The sequence below is a fragment of the Gymnodraco acuticeps genome, unplaced genomic scaffold (assembly GCF_902827175.1).
Source record: "Gymnodraco acuticeps unplaced genomic scaffold, fGymAcu1.1, whole genome shotgun sequence".
NCBI lineage: Eukaryota > Metazoa > Chordata > Actinopteri > Perciformes > Bathydraconidae > Gymnodraco > Gymnodraco acuticeps.
Genome location: NW_022991436.1, coordinates 2,950 through 27,760, shown reverse-complemented (window position 1 = coordinate 27,760; position 24,811 = coordinate 2,950). Strand labels below are relative to the sequence as shown.

Sequence of the window (24,811 nt, the reverse complement as noted above, 5' to 3'; positions counted from 1 at the left end):
AACACTTTGATAATGTTTTATTGATAGACACTGCAGTGACTGTCACTGTATTCATGAGTAGAAAACAATCAGTGCACAGCATTAATGATAATGCAGAAATTAGCAACAAGGACACCGGAAATATAGTCATATAATGTGGGAGTCTGGCCTAATTGCAGTTGAAAAAAGAGTAGCTTATTATATCTTCACATAAATAGAAGATTCATTTAAAATGTCCTGGTATGTGTCCCTTGTATGTTTAAAACATCCGTTTTAAATATATAAACTAGATATATAGCCAGTCAGACGCTAAATATCTAAAATTAACATCCCGAGTTTGACTCAAATTACTTAAATGCATCTAGATGTTTCATATTACCAACATTACCTTTTGGTGTTTTCAAGTTAGAAAGGTACCAGGCTAATAGAGGCTAAACAAATATTTGTAAAGTCTGTTTACCGAGCTCCCAACTTAATTTGTTATAACCATAGAGAAATTAAAAAGCTGAAGGACAATACAAATCATGTATTACCTAACACACCTAAGGAGCAAAACAAAGAAGCCAACATAGGTCGTAAGTTAAACCAACTGTCAACACAGGGCACAACATATACAATGATTGTGCAAATAAAAAACAGCATACAGTACATGTAAGTTACAAAAATCCAACTTTTATGATACAAACTTTACAAGATATTTAGTGCAATCACTGGTTAAAACACTGCATTTACATGTACGAAGACAATACAAAAGGAGTGTACCATTCAGCCCTTATAGTGCATTAGCTCTGGTGTTAAAAAAAACAGGTTTCATGTTAACCTCTAATTTCTTGTTAATACAATACATATATTCAATGTAATCAACATATGAGAAAACATAAAAAAGAGACAATGAATCACTGACTAAAAGGTTATTTGTTTTGTCTGCTCATTGGGTGCTTAAGGCATTTCTCTCTGTTCTTCTTCATTCCCATTCATTTTCCATGGCCTGTTCGTCAAAAGTGCGGATTCTGTTTTTAATGTAACTTAATTTAGCTTTCAGATATTCGCAGCGTTCCTTTTTCTCCAGGAAGCCAGGGTCCTGTGAAAACACACGCATCAAATAATTAATTGATTAATGGCTATAGCCTTAGTTTTTTATTTTCTAACTTTAGTCTTGCCTGAATTATTCTGTAAAAGCTGCGTTAAATGAAACGTTTTCAGTTTTACGGTACAAGCAATATTATTTGCATAAGTTGAAAGCTTTAATGAAGAAAAGGAGATAATAGCTGGGTGTTTACACTATTGATACAATTTGAACACATGTTGGAGTTAAATGTGAGATTGCCAAATACATTTTCAAATGTTTTAGAGATGGAAGAACATTAGGGGGAAATCAATATTTAACTTACGCTCTTTTTCTGCTGATACTTCCTCAAAATAGTTTGAATCCTCTGCTTATCCTATAGAAAAAATTGAAAAAAATCGTTTGCATTAAACCATGTGGAAACATGTCTGTACTATAAGGAGGTCTTATTAGGACACTTTTACCTCAAATTAAATTAAAGGAATGGTTTATATTAATTATGGAAATGGTTTAGTAAAGGTCGCTCACCTCTTGGCTTTTCCCCTCTCTGGGAAGTTGTGCCATGGTGGCGTCCAGCTCTCTGAACTTCTGGAGGGTGGTGTTGATGTCTCTGTGAAGGTCCTTGTATTCCTGATACTGGTCATTGAAAACTGCTTTGTACTTTTCCCTTTTTTCCACACAGCTGATCTCTGGATACTTTCTATAGGAAAGAAGAAAGACATTCAATTACATTGAACAGTAGGAAGTATAAATGAGTAATAGATAGAAATCTTGAGTACATTGTTTATACAACTCTATAACATCCATAGCTTAAATGTTCACTCACATGATATAGTCTGCGATGATGTGGACTTTGGGAGTGTATTCAGACGCTGTGGCTCTGTTCACACTGACTGGGTTCTTATGGAGCGCTTTTTGGTTGGTATAACCTGTACTCAGAGACTTATCCGTTTCATCCTTGAATGAAATGTGCTTTGTTTTTTGAGGTGTTAGTGGGATGGACTGGTGCAACTCCTCCTTGGGCTAAAGGTAAGAAAGACAGAGGATAATTGAAACAAAAATACAAATTAAAGGATGTAATAAGTGCAGGCCTGTAATATCAAATATAGTAGCTAACCATGCCGTTTCTCGCCGATGTAATGCTGGAAAACTCGAGTCTATTAGCAAACAGTAACGAGCGAGCTAGTCTGTGTTGATTGACATTACTAAAAATAATCTTAATAAACAAAACAAAAGACTACAGTCTAGTCTAATGCTAAAAAAGATTGTATTTTTTGCGCACTGAAATGGTAAATGGGAATTTAGTACAAATGAAATAGGATCAGCTTCCAGTCACATTCAACATTAGCTATTTGTGCTAAAAGATTCTAGCTGCTCCAATAAAGCATAGTCGGTTAATCTGTTGGACCGGACTGAAAAATCTCAACAGCGTAATACGCAAAGATGGTAAACATGGTAAACTGTAACTTATAAACTTTAACTATAAACTTTACAATGATGTTAGCTTTGAGCTCAAACCACAGTGTGCATACAGCCTCACAGAGCTGCTAGGATGACCATGGACTGGTCTTGCTAACATGCTACATAACATGGGCTTCACGTAGTAATGCTGTTGTTGCTATATTATTTTCTATCTTCAGTTATTTTATCAGAGCAGTGTATATGTGTATATTTTGTGCTGTTTATTTAAAAAATGTTGGTTCTACAAAAATACAGGCCACAGCAACTTTGTTTTTCATAATTCAATATCTATACAATACCGCCATTGATCCTTCTTAATTGTGTTTGCTTGTCATTTTATATTCATCGCAAAAAACATCAGACAAATGAACAGAGAGAGAACAAGTAGAACAGGAATGTCTACTTCACTATTACATTTTCTATATCTGGCACATTTACACAAAGAGAACTGCTTGTTCAATGAATTGAGGAAAAACACAGTTTACAGCTTTTAGACAAATCCTGGCTGCCATTGGAAAAGGCTGACAAATCAATAACCACAAATTGGCATGGCTCACTGTAGATTATCTTGAATGACTTTATATTTTATTGGATTTGATTTGCCGCTGTGGTTTTAGGCCTGTTGTGGGCTCATTTGCCATGAGTAAATATAGTATCCATTACTGTTGTCAACAATAAACAGGGTATTTGTCATGTTTTATTTTAAATAAGCGCAATAAATGACAAAAAAGAGAGTGATGCCCAGCCTTTAGATGCAATGATCTTTTCTTTAATCTAAACTCTCATTAGAATTGATGACAAGTACCTTTTTTTCAAAGTATTCCCTCTCCCTACGAGCGGCCTCATGTCTCCACATCTTCAGACACACAAGGAAGCTAGCCAGATACAAGGCCATGTTGATGAAGATGAAAGCTGTTCCCGCCATCTGGCCCCCTTCCACCCGACACAGACTGGCCATGATGGGGTTAACGCCTATCGTCGTGTAGCATAGCCCCCCGCGGTTCAAGTCATTTAGGTAGACGATCCCCGTCGCCATGTAGAGCAGGAACAGTGCCACGTTAATTAGGCCCTCCGTCAGAGGCCACCAGGGGGCGTCGAGGAGGATTGTGCGGTAATACATGGTCATTCCCATCACTAAAAGAATGAAGGTTATAATCCAGGAGATTCCAGCAACTGCCAGTATAAAGGGTGTCATGGGGCCTCTGTAGCTGTACCCAGACATGCCTAGCCCGTTGTTATAAGCACCATTATAGAGTCCGTAGCTGTTGGACCACTCACTGTCTTTCTGAATGTAACCAATGACGCAGGCCAAGACCATGCCCCCAAAAAGGAGCTGAATTCCGGCAAGAAGTCTGAGCAACCCTGGCCAGGATTTCAAATAAGAGTACTTCTGGTTGTAGACCTCCAGCTTCTCAGCGTAGTACTCTGCAGGGTGGATACTCGTGAGGAGGGATTCCTCTCGTGGGTTCAGATCGAACAGATCATCAGAAGGGCTTTCCCTCAGCAAAGGCTTCTGGGAGTTACAGCTGGAGGTGGGAAGTGAATCACCCCACTTCCTGCGCTCCAGCAGGGGACTCACAGGAGGGCTCACTCTGGTGCCATTAGGAAGGATCTGGATCCTGTTGCTGCTGGCTTCAGAGTCATTAAAACTGTCCCCTTCCTTTGTCCATTTATGCATGATGCCCCCCCATGCCTGAGGGATGAGGGATCTCAGCCTTTCCTTCATGCTCCCTTTTTCTTCCTCCTTCTCTGCATACGGTGCAGTGCTGGATGTGCGGCCTGTGGAGTTATTGTCGCCATCCTCTGTGATATTATCTGGTGTGGGTGTGTGAGTCACCCACACAGGCACTGGTGGATCACTAATGGAGTTCCTCTTGCTTGAGGAGGAGCCGACCACACTGTCAGGCTCCTGTCTCTTGAATTTCCTGCTCCAGTTCTTCATGCTGCAGGCTAACTGTGTTGATTCATTGAGAAAGAAGTAATCACGAAATCCTTATCAGACATGAAGAGGGAGAAACTGTGGGGGGTAAAAAGACGAGTTATTAGTTGTGTATAATAGGCATGAAAGCATACGTATATAATTATACGCTGTAAGGTGTATAATTAACACATCAGAGCCTCAGTAGCTCTCATGTTATGATTTTAACTATACTTTGTTGTCTATCATAGGAAACAAAGCAAAATGACTGTGAATGTGAAAGAGGATGTATGAACTTTCAACTTTATATCAATTTCAGTTTAATAAAAAAAAGAGATGATTTTTGTAATCCTAATTTAAGAACACAATGTTTAATTGTTTTCAATTGTTAGCATTTGTTTCTTGTTCATTCCACCATTATAATAACATTCCAACATTCACCCTGCTTTTATCACTTGTTTTGTTTGTGTTTCATACAACTCCTAACTGTGTCTGCCTTTTGTTCCTTAGCAGCTAGAATCCATGATTCTTTGCTGTTTTTAACAGTTTGTTCACTATAAACAGCAGCCTGCTGCTTTTGGATACAAAGCTGATGACATCGCTGAGAGCAAGAAAAAAAACAGTAAAGCTTTGGTCCTTCCTCATACATCTGCTTTTAAGTTGATTACCTTGTTTATTTGCTTTCCTTTGTCAGTAGACGTTTGATGTCAGTAAGACTTAATCACATGCTGGTCACCTTATATGTTTTGTGATTTATGGCACACCAAAACATTGCCAAAACTCTGGCATTGTCCTCTAAACACAGAGATCAAATAGTTTGGGTTGGTATGAAGGTATGCCTGGCTCTGCTCCAGAACAACTGAGAGAGAATCTGCAACTTTACTACAGTACATCTCAGGCTCGGCTAATAACACAGGAGTTTAAGCACGCTGTGACTCACAGCGTGCTGCTGCAGGAGCTCTTAATACACAGCCAAAGTCATGAAACTGTCACAAAGTGGGAACACATTCCTAACAGAGCATGTTTGTTTTTAAGACAATAAGAAAGATTGAAAAGCAGATAGTTCTCTTACCGTTTTGACCCAAATTTGTTTCTCTGATCATGCAGGTGGACTTTGAGCTTCTGTTTGTGAGGGAACAGGAACTGATACCTTCTGTAAAATGGCCGGTGTGTCCAGCAGGCCCACTCAGATCACTCTCTTCAGTCTCAGGTGACTCAGCCCTGGTGTTGGACGCGCAGTAACACACAGGCAGGCTGATTGGTCAATGTGTGTTGTGAACTGAGGGGGAGTAAAAGCTTACAAATTAACCCTGAACCGCCTGTGTGCTGGTGCTCACTGGCACCACTGGGTTAATCTGTGGGAGAGAGAAAGAGAGAGGTTTTTTGACAATAATAAAACTGAGGACAGGAGGTGAGTTAACCTAAAATGATGCATGAAACCCACAACAGGTCATTAAAAAAGGCCTGGACAGCCATTAAGGCTGCTTCTAAATTAAAAAATAAGCACTTTATTGATAAGTAAATGTTATAAAAGTTCATAGCCCACTCATTAATACTGCTAAACCCTAAAGTATTATCACTTAAATGATCAGAAACTGTGGCTTGTCCACAAGATTACATTTATTTTTAGAGACAAGCCTGTTTGATGTCAGCTCTGTGATATCAATTACATCTCATATCTAAGATTTGTGAAATACTGCTTTATCATTTTCACGTTTAATGAATATTTAATTCTCTGCTCAACTGTATCATATTGCGTTGTTGCCACAGAGGGAACTGGAGGGTTTGGCACTAGAGGGCAGCAGGATCCTGTGCTTCTCACTTAGATGCTTCCTCTCTCTCCCTCACTGAGTTGTATCATTCTCTGTTTCCTACTTAAGCCACCTTTGCTCTGCTGCATGTTTCCTAGCCCCCTGTAAACATCACAATCCATACTGTATCTTTTGACCTTGTTTCTCTAGTGCAGGGGTGGGGAACCTTTTTCCTCTCAAGGGCCTTTTCAATTTTTTCAGCATCCTCCGAGGGCCGTACGAATTATTGACCTCTGCTTAAAAATACTAAAATCACAGCCCATTCATTTCGCCTTTCTTTCATGCTGTGCAAAGAAAAAGCAACCTCTTAATCCAGATATTTTACCATGACTCGCGCATGCATGCATGTGCACGGTTGTGGCATGACCACCAAAACAGAAAGATATGGACACTTGTGTGCAAATGTATTTAGTATCCTATTCATGTGAAGATGATTTAAGTAGGAGGTGGACCTAACCTCCTCTAGGGGGGTTAGGGGGCATGCTCCCCCGGGAAGATTTTTTTTTTTTTTAAATGTTGAAGTTAAAAGCATCAATCTGGTACACTTTGAGAGCAACATTAAGAGATCTATGGATACATCTCTCAACACCCATATGAAACAGAACTGTAAGCAGATTTTCTTTTTGGATATTTTACAAATCACTCCCCTTTTAAACTTTATTCTTGTTTATTAATAACAACTTTTTGTTACTGTCATATAGTATTTTATACCTGTTTACTTTATTCTCTTATTTTTGTATAACTATAATGATCATATAAAGATGTGCCTTTACCTCACTGGTTGTAGAAAAAGCTTCTTATATTCGTTAGCATAGCTAATTAACCAGATGCTAATAACAACAAAGTGATTGACTGTATGACAGATGAGCAGATCGCCACTGGGCTTACAACTAAAGACCGCAGCCACGCAAAAACTGCAGCATGTGTACGGCTCCTTATGGGTACTGTCATTTTTGAAGTGCCAGAGCGGCGTTCTGGTGCTCTCCGTCAGAACTGCACCCCTGTCAGACGAGGCATATACCACGTGATGACAAGTCACCCCTCGATTCCACCGTGTCCGTCTGCGTCGCGTCACGGCGGTATGGTAAGCCAATTGCGCAATTATACACGCGTATGTTCGCGCAAATATACGAGGAAGTGCGTATCTTCGCGTGTATAATGGCGCAATTGGCTTTCCATACTGCTGCGCCGCGGTTTTGGTCCGGCCTCCTCCGGCATCATACCCTACCGGGCGCGTTTCAGAAGCATTGCAGAAGCGGAGCATCTTGCCTGCCGGCTCGCAGTTTTTGTTAATTTGGGCATTATTACATTCCCTACTGGGCTAGGGGAACCAAAGGGAAGCAACACAAACCAGAATGGAATTGGTAAAAGTTATAAGTGGTTTTATTATAACTATAGTTGTGGGAAAAAATAATAAGGCATAAGCTTGGCACAAACAAAGGTCCAAATACTGTTGCCTAATAGTCAACAAAAGGAGAACTCCAAAAGATAGTTATATAGGTAGTAGGCCTACACGTCAGAGAATAATACACAAAAGGAAAACAAAACCTCACTTCTAAAGTGGTATAAATAACGAAAAGGGCTGTGCAAAAATACAGCTGCTGGTAATCAACAGGCACACCAGGAAAGCAGCGGCTGTAATAGGCATATTTCCTGGACAGGCTACTTTGTACAGACAAAGTTAATAATAATTGTAATATCGCAGTTATAAACGACATGAATCAAAGATGTGTTGCTGTATTTTAGTGGTAAAAAATGCATTCATCATCATCATAATTATTCTATATATAAAATTTACAAAGTGCCTGTAAACCGGAGGAGAACGCTGGCATTTCTCCTCCTACTTGAAAGACTACGGAGGGATAGGGTCAGCAATTCTCTGACCGGTCCACTACCTGCCCGGCGCCTCTGCAACGCCTCGCGTTGTGTCGAAAAATACACGCAGGTCCCCACCAACCCGTTCACGTATCTAACAGATATTCCCCACTCAGCGAGACACCCGCTGAGAAGCCAACTCTGGTTATTGGTAGCTCTATTATGAGACACGTGAAATTAGAGACCGAAGCCTCCACAGTCACATTCATTCCGGGGGCCAGAGCGGGCGACGTTGAGGCGCATCTTAAACTGCTGGCTAAAAATAAACGTAAATACAGTAGGATTGTTATTCACGTCGGTGGTAATGATGTTCGTATACGCCGATCAGAATGCACCAAACTTAATGTGGAGTCGGTGTGTAGTTATGCTAAAACAATGTCGGACACCGTAATCTTCTCTGGTCCCCTCCCCAATCTGATCAATGATGACATGTATAGCTGCATGTCATCATTTCAGCGCTGGTTGTCTTGGTGGTGCCCAGCAAACAATGTGGGCTTCGTAAATAATTGGACAGCCTTCTGGGGAAAACCTGGTCTGATTAAGAGAGACGGCATTCATCCTACTTTGGAAGGTGCCGATCTCATTTCGGCAAACATTTCAGGGCTTTGTGGACTTAATCCATGACAAACTGGAGTTGAGACCAGGAGGCGGAGTCGCAGTTTTACACGCTTCTCTGCGCTCTCTCCTAGGCAGTCATCCATAGGAATCCCGAACCCAATAAAATACCCAATATTAGCGGTGTGTGTGTCTGCCCAAGGACAAGTTAAGGTAAAACCTAATAGAGGTGTCATACATAATAACCTAATCAAAGTAAATGTAACAACTACTACAGTGCAACAAAACAGGAATATTAAATGTGGTCTCTTAAACATAAGATCTCTAGCATCTAAAGCAATATTGGTAAATGATTTAATATCAGATTATAATATTGATATATGCTGTCTCACTGAAACTTGGTTGAGACATGAAGAATATGTCAGCATAAATGAGGCCACTCCACCCAGCCATATCAATACTCATATTGCCCGAGGCACGGGCCGAGGAGGTGGAGTTGCAGCCATCTTTGACTCAAGTTTACTTATCAATACTAAACCAAAATTAAATTATACCTCCTTTGAAAGTCTCGTTTTTAGTCTTACGCATCCGACCTGGAAAACTTTGCAGCCAATCTTATTTGTTACAGTGTACCGTGCACCAGGTCCTTATTCAGAATTCTTATCTGAATTCTCTGAGTTTTTATCAACTTTGGTTCTTAAAACAGATAAAGTAATTATCGTAGGTGACTTTAATATTCATGTTGACGATGATAAAAATAGCCTTACTGTTGCATTTAACTCTATATTAGATTCTGTTGGTTTTTGTCAGAGTGTAAATAAACCAACCCACTGCTATAATCACACTCTCGACCTTGTTCTGACTTATGGTATTGAAATTGAGCAACTATTAGTCGAACCGCATAATCCTGCTTTATCCGACCATTTCTTAGTAACTTTTGAAGTACTGTTACGAGACTACAAAGCATTAGTCAAAAGCTCCTGCAGCAGAAACCTATCTGTTAGTGCTATAGCCAAATTTAAGGAAGAGATTTCACCAATACTTAACTCGATAGCATGTCTGCATGTAAGGGAGGAAACTTATACAAAATGTACACCACCCCAAATTGATCATGTTGTTGATAGTGCTACAGATGCGCTGCGAATAAAATTAGACTCTGTTGCTCCTTTGAAAAAGAAGAAAATAAAACAACATAGACTAGCTCCATGGCATAATGCCGAAACCCGCAAAATAAAGCAAAAGTCGAGACAACTTGAAAGGATATGGCGTTCTACTAAACTTGAAGAATCTCGTTTAATTTGGCATATTACTCTCAATGAATATAAGAAAGCATTGCGTAAAGCGAGAGCAGCTTACTACTCTTCATTAATAGATGAGAATAAGAATAATGCAAGATTTCTTTTCAGCACTGTAGCCAGGCTGACAGAAAGCCACAGCTCGATTGAGCCTTCTATTCCCATAGCACTCAGTAGTAATGATTTTATGTGCTTTTTTAACGATAAAATTGTTACTCTTAGAAACAAAATTAATGACCTCTTGCCTTTGACCAGTATAGTGTTATCAACAGCTCCCGGAAACGTAAGTTCTAATATTACACTAGATAGTAAACTAGAATGCTTTTCAGCCATAAACCTTGAACAATTAAATTCAATGATTCTCTCTTCTAAACCATCAACGTGCATGTTAGACCCAATTCCAACTAAGCTGTTGAAGGAAGTTTTTCCATTAATTAGCACTTATTTATTAAATATTATGAATATGTCTTTATTATCAGGCTATGTTCCACAATCATTCAAAGTAGCAGTGATAAAACCGCTTCTTAAAAAGCACAACCTCGATCCAGAGGTTTTAGCCAACTATAGACCTATTTCTAATCTTCCGTTCCTCTCAAAAATTCTTGAGAAAGCGGTCGCAAAACAGTTGTGTGATTACTTAAAAAACAATGATTTATTTGAAGCTTTTCAGTCTGGCTTTAGAACACATCATAGCACAGAGACAGCTCTGGTTAAAGTCACAAATGACATTCTAATAGCCTCTGACAAGGAACGTGTCTCTATTCTTGTTTTGCTCGATCTCAGTGCTGCATTTGATACTATCGACCATGATATCTTATTGCAAAGACTAGAGCACTTAGTTGGCATACAGGGAACTGCTTTAGACTGGTTTAGGTCCTATCTATCTGAACGCTCTCAGTTTGTACGTATCAATGATGAATCTTCCACGCAAACCAAAGTTAGCCATGGAGTGCCACAGGGCTCAGTGCTCGGACCTATTTTGTTCACATTATATATGCTTCCGTTAGGCAATATTATAAGGAATCATTCTGTAAACTTTAATTGTTATGCGGATGATACTCAACTATATTTATCAATCAAGCCTGATGAAATTAATCATCTAAATACAATTCAAGACTGCCTTAAGGACTTAAAAACGTGGATGACCTTAAACTTTTTGATGTTAAACACGACCAAAACTGAAGTTATTGTACTTGGCCCGAAGAATCTACGAAACAAATTATCTAAGGATATACTAACTATGGATGGCATTAATTTGGCCTCCAGTGAGACTGTAAGGAATCTTGGTGTTATATTTGATCAGGATTTATCCTTTAACGCCCACATAAAATCAATTTCAAGGACCGCCTACTTCCATCTACGTAACATTGCAAAAATCAGGCATATCTTGCCTCAAAACGATGCAGAGAAACTAGTCCATGCATTTGTTACTTCAAGGCTGGATTATTGTAACTCTTTATTATCAGGGTGTACCAAGAAGTCAGTCAAGTCGCTTCAGCTGATTCAAAATGCTGCGGCTCGTGTACTAACCAGAGTTAGGAAAAGGGACCACATTACTCCTGTTCTGGCTGCCTTACACTGGCTCCCTATAGAACACAGGATAGAATTTAAAATTCTTCTTCTCGCCTACAAAGCCCTTAATGGGCAGGCGCCATCTTACCTTAAAGAACTCATTATACCCTACTGTCCTACTAGGGCATTGCGTTCCAAGAATGCAGGGTTGTTGGTTGTTCCTAGAGTCTCTAAAAGTACAATGGGAGCCAGAGCCTTTTCTTATCAAGCTCCACATTTGTGGAATCAGCTTCCAGTTTGTGTTCGGGCGGCAGACACCCTATCCGTTTTTAAGAGTGCGCTTAAGACCTGCCTTTTTGATAAAGCTTATAGTTAGGGCTGATTAGATCCAGCCCCTAGTTTTGCTGATATAGGCTTAGTTTGTCGGGGGACATCTTACTTCTTCCTTCTCTCTGTCTATACCTGTGTACTCTCATGTTCCGATTAACCCAGCTTCCCCAAATGTCTTTCTTTTTGGTGTCTATATACGCCGGGATCCGGAGTCATGGATGATCCTGCGCTCCTCTGTCCTGGATCGCGAGCCCTGGATCTTGAGTCGTGGCTGTGGTCCTGGATCATAGGTCCTGGATGGATATCCTCGTGGATTCATCTTCCTATTATACACACATGCATTTCCAAACATTTGGACTACCTATGTTGCAAATGTATTATCTTTTCAATTTACACACGGCATCTATTGCACGTCTGTCCGTCCTGGGAGAGGGATCCCTCCTCTGTTGCTCTCCCTGAGGTTTCTCCCATTTTTCCCTTTAAACTGTGGGTTTTCTCCGGAAGTTTTTCCTTGTACGATGTGAGGGTCTAAAGACAGAGGGTGTCGTATTGTCATACTGATATTTTGTACAAACTGTAAAGTCCACTGAGACAAATGTAACATTTGTGATATTGGGCTATATAAATAAACATTGATTGATTGATTGATTGATTGAAATAGACTTGGATCCTATTTTGAGCGGAGCCCAGCGCCGAGACGCTTCTGGGACGCGTCTGAGCCGTAACCCGGCGCATCTGATGGAATAGCACCCATTGACTACTAGAGTGGCTGCGATCTTTGCGAACGCCGCGGCGCCGCCGTAACCCCCAGTTTCCACCGGGTCCGTCTGCGCCACGCTGCGCTTACGGCCCCTACACACGGCGGCGTGCGTTGCCGCTTGGCGGTGGGCGTATCTTGAGCTTGGGGAGTCAACGCGAGCAACAACCAATCACATGAATGTCCCGCCCCTGACATACAAAGCAAAGCATTACACACGGTTTGATTGGCTAGCGCTTGAACTGTCAGATTTGCATATGCAGGATTTGATTGGCTGACGCCTCCGTCGAGGCGGCAAAAGTAGAACATTGCTCTACTTTTGCAGAGAGCACCGCGAGAGAAGCTACGCTTTGCTCCCACAATACAGTTCGGCGAATCGTGACGTCACCCCATTCAAAGTGAATGGGCAGAAGCGTTGAAGCAGCAATGCATGCCGCGTAGGGGCCGTTACGGCTGCGCCGCTGCGGTCGTAGGGATCGCGGCCACTCTAGTCAATGGGTGCTATTCCACCACACGCGCCGTGTTACGGCTCAGACGCGTCCCAGAAGCGTCCCAGAAGCGTCCCAAAAGCGGCTTGGCGCAGCGCTTCTCTAAGATTAGGATGAATCCTATTTTTGCCGCGGCGCAGGCAGCCCCCCTCGCAGGAAGTGGAAAGGTGAGCATCCGGGCCAGGCCCATCCCCCACATATACTAATTTAGCAGACCCCCCTCCTTCATCACAACACCTCCACTACGATACGCACAATGGACGACGAGGTTTTCATCATGGAAGTGGAAAAACACACTATTTTATATGATGTAACCAATGCTTACTACAAGGACAACATCAGAAAGGACAAGGCCTGGTTTTTAGTCGCTGCAGTTTGTGGAGTGGAAGGTAACAACTACATATTAATGTTTTGAAGTTAATTAATACTTGTAGGTACAGTACAGAGCCATTCAGTAGTTTAACATCTTGTGAAAGTCGTTAAAAAACTGTTCAGACGCTACGCTTCTGAAACGCTTCTGGGACGTGTCCGGTGGGTTATGGCGCTAGAGGAGGTCGGACAAAAACCGCGGCGCAGCCGTAACCGTAACGCGGCGCAGCGCGGCGCAGACGGACCCAGTGGAAACTGGGGGTAACGCGGCCGTAACCCGACGCAGACGGATCCTGTGGAAGGACCCTGACTTTGGCCAGGAAAAACAGGCAATCGCTTGTTTAATTATTTTGCGCTCTAGATTTCTTTAATTTTTTTCTTTTTTGCGTGTGTTTAGAAATTACCTCGAGGGCCGTATCAAATGGTCTCGCGGGCCGGAGGTTCCCCACCCCTGCTCTAGTGTCTTGTGAAGATTACAATAAATAGAGGGTTAAATTAATAAAACCCACCCTGATATTGAGCTATTTTTAATGGTTGCAAGTGGAACCTCGCCTTTAGCAATGACTACATGTCCTCTCCTTATTAAGATGTAACCCTTTGTGTGTGACTCGCTGTGTAATGTGACATCACTCGGTGCTAGCAATTCCTCCCCAGCAGCGCACATTTTCATGTAGAGAAAGCTCAAGGCAAGGACATCTGTAGTGACCCACACACACACACACACACACACACACACACACACACACACACACACACACACACACACACACACACACACACACACAGTATACACATAATGCAACCCACTTCTCCAGTGAGTAGCCTACCTTGGCCCGGAGCTTCCTCATCTGTTGTTGCCGCGCTCGTCCTCTACTGCCGGCAGATGCCTGTCAGCTGCAAATAATATTCAGAACAATGCCAGATTCATGTAAAGCACAAACTTAACTTGTAAAATAGTTACTAAAAGGACTCAGTCGTGCTGTTCTGTGAAGCATAATATGTGTAATAGCTGAAATAATTAATGTCTCTCCCTTATCGCTTATCTCCCCTCAACAGATATTTGTAGAATTGTTATCAAAAGCATTAGTGAGTGATAGAAATACTTAGTGAGTAATGCAAATGTCAAAGGAATTGCTTGGTCCAGGCTCAAGGGCGTATGGCACTCTCAACTCTTTCCAGGACATGCCGGGGCCCTGCCTGCCTATAGCTTTGCCGATATCTGTGTTGATAGGTAATAGATTAAGAGCGGTGAATCATCTTAGATACAGGAAGCGCTCAAACGTTTGTGTGAGTTTATCTAATTTAGCAGTGATTCCATGTCAGCCACAGCTTGTTACAAAAAACATGACTGATAGTGTGTTTAACAAACTTAAACTAGCTTTATTAAATGTCAGGTCTTTGGCAGGAAAAACATTTTTAATCAATGATTTTATCACTGAGCACAATCTCGATTTTATGTTTTTAACAGAAACTTGGATTGAACAAAATAACAGTGCAGCTGTTCTTATCGAATCAACACCTCCCAACTTTAGTTTTATGAGTCAGGAAAGAATGCATAAGAAAGGGGGTGGAGTTGCTATTTTGTTCAATAATTCCCTTCAATGCAGGAAGACATCGTATGGAAACTTTGACTCTTTTGAATATGTGGCCCTTCAGCTGAAATGCTCCTCTCGAGCTCTGTTCCTAAATATCTATAGACCACCCAAATACTGTGCAAGCTTTTTTGATGACTTTACTGAACTGCTGTCTATAGTGTGTATTGACTTTGACCGTCTAGTCATTGTTGGTGATTTTAACATCCATGTTGACAACCCCCAGGACAGAGGGGAAAAATAACTGTTTTGTGTTCTTGATAGCTATGGACTGACTCAGCATGAGACGGAGCCCACGCACAATAAGGGGCACACTCTGGACTTAATTATCTCAAAGGGTCTGAATATCTCTAAGGTTGTGGTGACTGATGTTGCACTCTCTGACCATTCCTGTGTTTTCTTTGAGAGCTCTATTTCTGTTCACAAAAATGTTCAAAAAGAGGTAACCACAAAGCGATATTTAACTGAAAATACTAGGGAAATGTTTACTCAGAATTTTTCTTCCACACTTGCCCCTGCTAACATCTCAGTAAATGAGCTAGTAGATCATTTTAATTAAAAAATTAAAAATGTTATAGATGCCATTGCTCCAACTAAGGTAAAGGAAGTGACTGGGAAGAAAATATCTCCATGGAGAAAGGCCATGACCGTGAGAGCAGAAAAAAGACAGTGTCGAAAAGCTGAACGTAGGTGGCGAAAAACAAATCTCCAGGTTCACTTTGAAATCTATAAAGAGAGACTTGGCCTTTATAATTTGGAATTGAAAAACGCACGACAATCGTTCTTCTCTGACATCATTACCAAAAACAAAAACAACGCACGTGCCTTGTTTGCTACCGTCGACAGACTGACTAACCCCCCAGTGTCAGTAGCCTCTGAATTTCTATCCACCAGGGCGTGCAATGATTTTGCCTCCTTTTTCACTGACAAAATTCAGAAAATCAGACAAGCAGTCAGTGCCTCTGCATCAGGTACAGCAAATGTGTTGTCTCTGTGTCCACTTAACATCAATTCAAACACCATGACACAATTCCATCAGATTAATGATAAAAACCTAGAGGACATTATACAACTTCTGAAATCCTCCTCCTGCTGCCTTGATATTATTCCAACAGGATTTTTTTTCAAAGATGTTTTGCCTTGCATGGCCTCAGATCTACTTCATATAGTAAACAAATCTCTTCACTCAGGTATTTTTCCACAGGCCCTGAAAACTGCAGTCATTAAACCACTCTTAAAAAAGTATAATCTAGATGCTACAGTAATGAACAATTACAGGCCCATATCAAACCTCCCATTTCTAGGTAAAATCATTGAAAAAGTTGTTTTTCAACAGTTGAGTAATTTCTTGCATTTAAATAACTGTTTCGATATGTTCCAGTCAGGCTTTCGTCCAAACCACAGCACTGAGACTGCTCTTGTAAAGGTCTTTAATGACATCCACTTAAACACAGACAGTGGCAGAACTTCAGTGTTAGTATTATTAGATCTCAGTGCTGCGTTTGACACTGTTGACCACAGCATATTACTAGACCGACTGGAAAACTGGGTGGGACTTTCGGAAACAGTTCTAAATTGGTTTGAATCCTATTTAAAGGACAGAAACAACTTTGTTTCTATAGGTAAATACACATCTGAGTTGACAAATATGACATGTGGGGTTCCTCAAGGCTCCATCTTGGGGCCTCTTCTCTTTAACATCTACATGCTACCACTGGCTCAGATAATGAAAAACAACAAAATAAGTTACCATAGCTATGCGGATGACACACAAATGTATGTAACAATTTCACCAGGAGACTATGCTCCAATTCAAACACTGAGTAAGTGCATTGAACAAATCAATGACTGGATGTGTCAGAACTTTCTCCAATTAAACAAAGATAAAACTGAGGTAATGGTTTTTGGAGCGAAGGCAGAACGTATAAAAGTTAGCGCTGAGCTTCAGTGTGCAATGTTCAAAACAACAGATAAAGCCAGAAATCTAGGTGTAGTCATGGACTCTGACCTGAGTTTCAACAGTCACATTAAAACAGTTACTAAATCAGCCTACTATCACCTAAAGAATATATCTAGGATTAAAAGACTAATGTCACAGCAGGATTTGGAAAAACTTGTCCATGCTTTTATCTTCAGTAGACTCGACTACTGCAATGGTGTCTTCACTGGTCTCACTAAAAAATCTATTAGAAAGCTGCAGCTGATTCAGAACGCCGCTGCTCGAGTCCTCACTAACACTAAGAAAGTGGATCACATCACTCCTGTTCTGAAGTCTTTACACTGGCTTCCTGTGTGTCAAAGAATATATTTCAAAATACTGCTGCTGGTTTATAAAGCACTGAATGGTTTAGGCCCAAAATACATTTCTGACCTCCTGCTAAATTATGAACCATCCAGATCTCTCAGGTCTTCAGGGACTGGTCAGCTTTCTGTCCCCAGAGTCAGAACTAAACATGGTAAAGCAGCGTTCAGTTATTATGCCCCAAATATCTGGAACAAACTCCCAGAAACCTGCAGGTCCACTGCAACTCTGACTACTTTTAAATCCAGGCTGAAGACTTTTCTTTTTGTCGCTGCTTTTAATTGAACTTTTCATATCTTAGACTGCACTGTAACTTTTATCCATGTATTTTTTCTTTTAATGTTTATTTTATTAGCTTTTCTTTTTAATGACTGATTTTAAATGCCATTTTCTTAATGTCTTTCATTTTTTGTAAAGCACTTTGAATTGCCTTGTGTTGAAAAGTGCTATATAAATAAACTTGCCTTGCCTTGCCTTGCCTTGACTTGCCTTGCCTTGACTTGCCTTGCCTTGCCTTGCATGTAGGCGAGCCTCCAGAGCAAGTCGAACAAAATGACCATCATGCAACGCACTAGCAAGACGTTGATCGCAACTATTTGCCTTGCCTTGCCTTGAAATTTCAGGAAATATGATTAATTATTTTCTTGCTGATACTTTAGCCTGCTTAGTTTAGCAACTGGAAACAGGGAAACAGCTAGTCTGGCTCTGCTTAAAGGCAAAATAAACCCAATAACGTATATTTTCTCTTAAATGGTACAGCTAGCTCAAGTATCAATAATTGAAGAGGGGATTTTATGTTGCTTTTCAGATTATTTTACAATACAGGAATAATAATCATTTAAATATTGAATTGTTCTCTCTTAGTAAGATCCCATTTGCAATACAATTGCAGTCTTACCTTGACTTGAAGATGAAGTCCATTTGCCTATCCTTCTGGACAAAAATCTCTATTACTTTTTTTTAAAAAGTCCTCCTTATGTTCTTGTAGTTTCAAAAGTCTAACATAAATCTAAACTAATCAATAGATTTATGATTCGAAAATTATAAAAGTAGGGTAGACATGTGGATATTATCCGGCTGAACAAATCGTGCATTTATCTAACAGGTTTGTTTCCCACAGATCTTATTTGGAGCTATTTTCTAAAATCCTATGGAGAAATCTCATTGCTTTTTTGTCGAGGGAAGCCACGCGCAGCTTACTTCCGGGTTTTAGGATGCGTCACTGCAGCTCTCTCGTCTGCTCTTCACACACCACACTTTTCGCGGCACACGTACTTACAGCCAATCAGCTCTGAATGATGTGAGATGATGTATGGTGGGGATGGCAGCTCTATGCCCCTATGTTCATTATTTTTTGCCACACACATTAAATAGGACAATACTCTGAGCATGCGCAGTGTAGTTTTTACAGTCACCATTGACTTAGACAGTAGGCTTGTTTGAGACATGCGAGACCTGCGCAGTTGCGATCAACGTCTTGCTAGTGCGTTGCATGATGGTCATTTTGTCCGACTTGCTCTGGAGGCTCGCCTACATGAGACGTTGAAATCTCGCGGGACAAATACGCCCGCAGCCTTGAGAGCGAGGCGCGGCGAGGCGGCGCAGTTCCTCTCCACGGGCTGCGGAAGCGAAATGCTTGATGGGAAACGACTCGCTGGTATCTCGAGCTGAGCACTCATTGGTGGTTTTTACCACGTGCTGCTGAAGAAACTCTCCAATTGGCTCAGCAAAAGTTTGTTGTTGTTTTGTGTCAGTTTTACGTCGCCACATCCATTCCCATTTTTCATCATTGTTCCACAATGTTTATCATCATGAAATTAATATCTATATATTTTATACTATACTTGCACTGCTTACCGTTTTCATACTTTATATATCTTAGCATATTCATACACACTGTTCATACTGCTCACAGGCTGATATCTAGTGTATTCATACCCCTCACTGTTTATTCATCATTCAATTCATTCTATATTTTATTCTGTAGATTGTGTACATTACTTTTCACTTTACTGCCTTTTGCACTCCTGGTTAGAAGCTAAACTGCATTTCGTTGTCTCAGTACCTGTAATATATGCAATAACAATAAAGTTGAATCTAATCTTGAGCAGGAACAAATGTATTTACTTAGTACATATGATATATCTGACATTAACGATTAAACACGTGTGCATTCTTTATAAATGCAAACCGAGTCAAGCCGACTCCGGAGATGGCGGTATGCACCTTAAAGTTGTTTGCAATCCGCCAAAAAACCGAGAGAAGAAGAAAAAGACGAAGCCGACTCCGAGCTGTCCGACTTCAGGCGAGCTTTTTGAGACCTCCCCCGGCTGCGATCGGCTATTCTCGTCTACTTTCGAGGCGAGCCGCAACGCGTCTTAAATGCCCCTTTCACACCAACGCGTTTTCAGCTCCGGCTCGGAGCTAGAGCCTGAAAAGTACCGGTTTTTCCTGTTCACACCGCAGAGGCGCCGCCTCTTTGCTCCGGAATCCGGTTCACTTCCAGCTCCAAAAAATTGTCGGTCTAGAGCATAGACTGTATATATAAATGGACGTAGGGTCCGTGACGTCACCCATAGGATTCTGCAGAGTTGCCGTGAAGCCCTTAGTAGGCGGAGTCGGCCACTAACGGTTCAACAGTGACGTTAGAGTTCAACTCCCGCCTTCTCCAAATTAGGGCAAAGAGGCGGAGCCGAGGCGGGACCTGCTGCCACCGAGCTGGAAGTTCCAGAGCTAGCTGAAGCTACCAAGCTAAGCTAACATGCTCCCCATCTGCACGCTGCCGTCGCATTTTACGTTTCTAAGGTAAGCGGACATGAAACTATAAATAATAATCTAAGTTATTGAGTTTTTAGCATAATACTTCAGAATCTTAAAACCCCTTAACGTTTGTATGCAATTGTGCTAAATTCAACACTGGAATCAAGCAAATATTAATATGTTTGCATGATATTAGTTATTTATATTTTGATATCACTTAACTATACGTTTAATACATTTAAGTCAAGCTAAGGTACATGTGATGGTAGCTAGTTAGTGCTCTTACCTGTGAGGCCTCCTCCAAACAGCATAATAACCAGACTGTATCATTAAAACTAAGTACCAGTTATAGATCCTTGACTTTAGACAAACAATTCAAAAGACAAAATGTATTTAAAGACCAATCTTTATTTGAATGTGCCTCTTAACCTGAGATATTAGTTATACAGTAATAGTATTGACAATCTATAAAAACTGAGCAACTCAACAGTCAACTTTATGTTTCTTATTGTCTAAAGCATTTATTATTTTCATTTTCCCCCTCTCATATTCAGTGTGGACAGATTGAGACAGCATGGTGTCCAGAGAGCAGGAGAGACTTCAGGGAGAAACCTCCGTGTGATGGACGTCCTGTCTGTTGGTGTGGAGAGGACTGAGGGTCTTTCCTCAGCGAGGAGGACCAGGGCTGATGAAGGAGCCCATGCTGGGCAAAGCTGATACCAACTGCACAGGCCTAGTCTGTCACTTTATTTGACTAAATGTGTTTACTTATACATTTAATAGGTTTACACCTTCTGTCCATATGTGCTTTTGGTTCACATTTAAATAAATTGTATTTGTATTTGCACTCCTTTTGTCCATTATTCTTACTGAAAATGTTAGATTACACATTCACATCTGACTGAAGATTGGCCCCATTTATTTGTGACGTTGCAAAACAAGGTACATGTTGTGAAGCTCATAAAGTGAGGCAAATAGAAATAATCAGCTGATGGAGTGTAGATGTGGAAATAGCTGCATTTGATCAGCTGACTGTTTTTACAATAAAAGTAATTTCTTAGTGAATGTCCTGTACTGGTCTTAAAATCTCATAACATCAGCTTTTAATGTTCCTCTTGGATGTTCTTCTTGACCCTCAGAGAAGGAGAAAATGTCGTGTCTTTCAGGCATGTCCTTTCCTAACAAAAATGACAGGAAACATAAAACATATTATTGCAAGTGTGTTATTTTCAGCGACGTGCAGTCAGGGGAGGCAGAGCCTCACCTGTCATACTCATAGACTGGCCATACTACAATGTAACGGAAAAACAACTAAAGAAAAACTAAATAGTAATAATAATAAAATGTCTCCACTGATCTGTGTTGTAAATGTGATTTATGTATGATTCCAATCGCTTTTTATAGTCAAAATCAGCACATTTGCCGAGCTCCTTTACAACTACGGGTAGCGATGAGAAGTGAGGCAGGGACGAGCTCTGCCTCACGTAAGCCCACAGTAACTTGCTGGAGCGCGGGCACTAATTTAGCGCGGGCACTTATTTTGTGAGCGCGCTCAAGCCAGTTACTGTGTGGTAAGGTGAGGCACAGATGAGCTCTGCCTCACCTCAAAATGCGTCACCTCACAGAAACTGGCTGGAAAGCGGGCACTAAGCGCATGCCTGTTACCATCTCACTGTAGGTCACCAATGTAATGTTTGTAGATCCCTTTATTACATTTATCCTCGCCATCCATAGTCTCTAAATAACTTATTTCACGTATATGATATTTAGGCTCGCCGTACAACGGCAATGAAAAAAGCACCGGGGGAGGCAGCCATAACCTCTGCCGCACTGAAGGGGCACACGTGAGCCCACAGGTCCTTGTTGCTACTGTTATTCTACGCAGTGACGGTAGACCAGACGCAAACAACAAACTAGACTTTTGAAACTAGAGGAAGATAAGGAGGACTTTTACAAAAAAGTAATAGAGATTGTTGTCCTTGTCCAGAAGGATAGCATGGACTTCATCTTCAAGTCAAGGTAAGACCACATTGGTAATGAAAATGGGTTCTTACTAAGAAAGAACAATCCAATATTTAGATTGTGGGTATCCTTTTGTTGAACGGTCTGTTTAAAATGAATCGAAACATCAGACCAAAAAAGCTTTTGAAAATAACAGAATATTTCGATTAAGGTCAGAATATAATATTTGTAAATCTGACTCTGAAAGAGTCAGTGCCTCACCAGCCATGAACCTCACCGCACGTCACTGGTTATTTTTGAAAGCTGTGTGTTTAGGGGCTGTAGATATAATTATTTTGTAATTGTAATGTTTTTTTTTTATTTCAACAATGAGCTACAAAGACAATCAGATTATGAATGAACAGTAAGTATGAAGTTCATCAACATTGAAATATATGTTATTATCAAAATAATATTTAACTGTTATCAAAACGTAGTGCAACTGTAGAAGCTTGCTCTGTTGTCTCACTGAAAGAATAACTTTTACCACGTTTTTTACAGACAATATTGAGAGATAAATAGTAGCAGTTCTCACTATGTGTTAAATATCTTTGCCTTCAATACATTAAATTAGAAAGCTGACAAAGTCATATTGCTAAATATCTAAATGTAACTTTTTGCATGGAAAAAACCCTCAACTTAACTGATGCAGGGCTCGACATTAAGGACTGCCCGATGGCCCGGGGCCATCTAGTATTTAGCTCGGGCAATGAAGCCTCACCTGCTGGTTGCCCGATCGGGCAATCTATTATGCCAGTATCATGCAGCTCGCGGATCCAGTAATGAGTGACCCACCCGACAGTAAAACTAAACATATCTATAACGAGTGTAGGTAGTTTGAGAGGTCATTAAAATAGCTACGTGTGATATTCTAACCTGAAGTGTATGTTTTGTTCCGCTCACCGCTGCATGTGATCATGCAGAGCTGCGTGTCGACTCATCAGCAGCAGCTGATCTCTCTCTCCCGTCAGATTAGACTTCACTCGCGTTTATGTCCATATCGATCAGAGCTAGTTCTAGCTAATGATATGACTACCTGCTTATTAAAAGACACCAAAACAATAAGTGTCGCTATGCAACTGGGTGAGGCCGCAAAGTATAGCGCAGCATTATGCATTTGTTTACATGCCCACCGGAACCCAGAGGCATTACCAACAGATCAACGCACAATTAACCCATCCAGGACATCTCTTTCTCCACATTAAGTGTTATTAGAATTGACTCTTCTTGTCTGTCACATAAGTGGCGCAACTGAAGCGGTATTGCTCTAAAGGGAAATTATTTTGACCGGACATTTTGACCGAAGAGATTCAGATTTGCCGGCTAACGGGAACTCTGACGTCGCCATTTTGTGTGCTTCGCGGATGCGCTCGGCTCCTCTCGACTGCTGCTCGGGTCTGCTCGGTCAGCTTCTGGATGAGGAGGCATTCATTCGACCAATTTACAGTAGATAACATTACAAACATTTTTAACAGGGGCCATCATAGTGTAAATAATGTTTGTTTTGGCAGTTATAACTGAATGTAATGTTTTCTACTTTTCTACATCTGGGAAGGCATTTGCCTTCATCAGATGGAAAGTGTCTTGACCAACAACTTAAGTATTTCTTATAGCTATGCAGGGCATGCAAGCGAGCAAACAAGTGAAATGAAGAATAAAATTGAACAATATAATATTGTGGTGGTTCATCTTATAATTCAGTCTAGAGAACCAGACAGCATCTAAGTCCTGCAAAAATCTACATTTTATAGGGGGAGGCCCCCCAAAACCCTTCGTGCGTCATTTCGTCCGCACGCATTTTTCAGGGAAATCTCTATTGGGCTCAGGGCCATCTGTAAATTAGCTTAGATGGCCCACAGGGCCATCTCCCAAAATCTTTAATGTCATGCACTGTGATGTGTAGGTGATCTAGTATTTAGTATTGTTTAATGGAATGTATATCAGTGTATTCAAGTCAATACTTCATGTGAAGGTAAACTTCTGTTGTTGCAATGTTGAGGTAGAATGAAGGAGTCTGGAACCGTTGTTAGCCAAAAGCACTGAGAGTTTTATTGGAGAAAGTACAGACAATACGGCCGGGAGATCATCTTAGTTTCACACATGTCCAGTGCTCCACCAGCGATCTCTGAACCAAAAGACACAAAACATCTCACCAACACGAGGAGAGGCCGGCCCATAGAAAGCCCGCGTTTACCTAATCAATAACCGATGGGAGACAATGATCTGCTTGTCTCAAAGAGATGCGGCCAGGTCTCAACCCTCCCCCACGGATATAGGAGAAGCGTTTGACCTGTGACCTCAACCTACAGAGGAGTCTTTGACTGACTACAAGCAGATGTTTGCAGTATCACAGACTCTAAGGAACCATAAGAGACTCTATAAACAGATCAGATGAAAATATTCTCTTACAGATTCACTCTTTTTATCAATCTATTGATAACCAATTAACATTAGTCTAAGAATATTTCAGTCAATACTTAAAATCAATAGGCGTCCTCAGAGTTGGGTGGGCTCAGATACATTCATTACATTAAAAATAGAACAAGATTGAAAAACACTTCAATCACCATGATTGAACACAGTCAATCATAATAAAAATCATCTCTCTTCAGTGCTTGGCATTTTGTCAAAAGGTACAATAATAAACACATGGGGTACAAAATATTATAGCAAAATATATGTTTCAAAAATAAGATCTTTTATCATTTATCACTCAGTTAATCTCATTCATCAAACACAG

At 40.8% G+C, this 24,811-nt stretch overlaps 1 protein-coding gene across 1 annotated transcript; it reads right to left on the bottom strand.

Annotated features, from left to right (window-relative positions):
• ocel1 (occludin/ELL domain containing 1) lies at nt 1-5,722 on the bottom strand. The gene is made up of 6 exons (XM_034196272.1): nt 5,497-5,722; nt 3,312-4,523; nt 1,872-2,068; nt 1,574-1,745; nt 1,371-1,421; nt 1-1,060 (listed from the first exon to the last, which is right to left on the bottom strand). The coding sequence occupies exons 2-6, from the start codon at nt 4,446-4,448 to the stop codon at nt 944-946; spliced, it is 1,674 nt and encodes a 557-aa protein (XP_034052163.1). The 5' UTR covers nt 4,449-4,523; nt 5,497-5,722; the 3' UTR covers nt 1-943.
• Between the last annotated feature and the right edge of the window lie 19,089 nt (nt 5,723-24,811).

Excerpts from the sequence above, each read along its gene's own strand:
- ocel1 (XM_034196272.1), bottom strand. The coding sequence starts at position 4,448 with ATGAAGAACTGGAGCAGGAAATTCAAGAGACAGGAGCCTGACAGTGTG. Across the intron at positions 2,069-3,311 it reads GGGAATACTTTGAAAAAAAG|CCCAAGGAGGAGTTGCACCA; the intron begins GTACTTGTCATC and ends TCTTACCTTTAG. Across the intron at positions 1,061-1,370 it reads AGTATCAGCAGAAAAAGAGC|GACCCTGGCTTCCTGGAGAA; the intron begins GTAAGTTAAATA and ends GTGTTTTCACAG.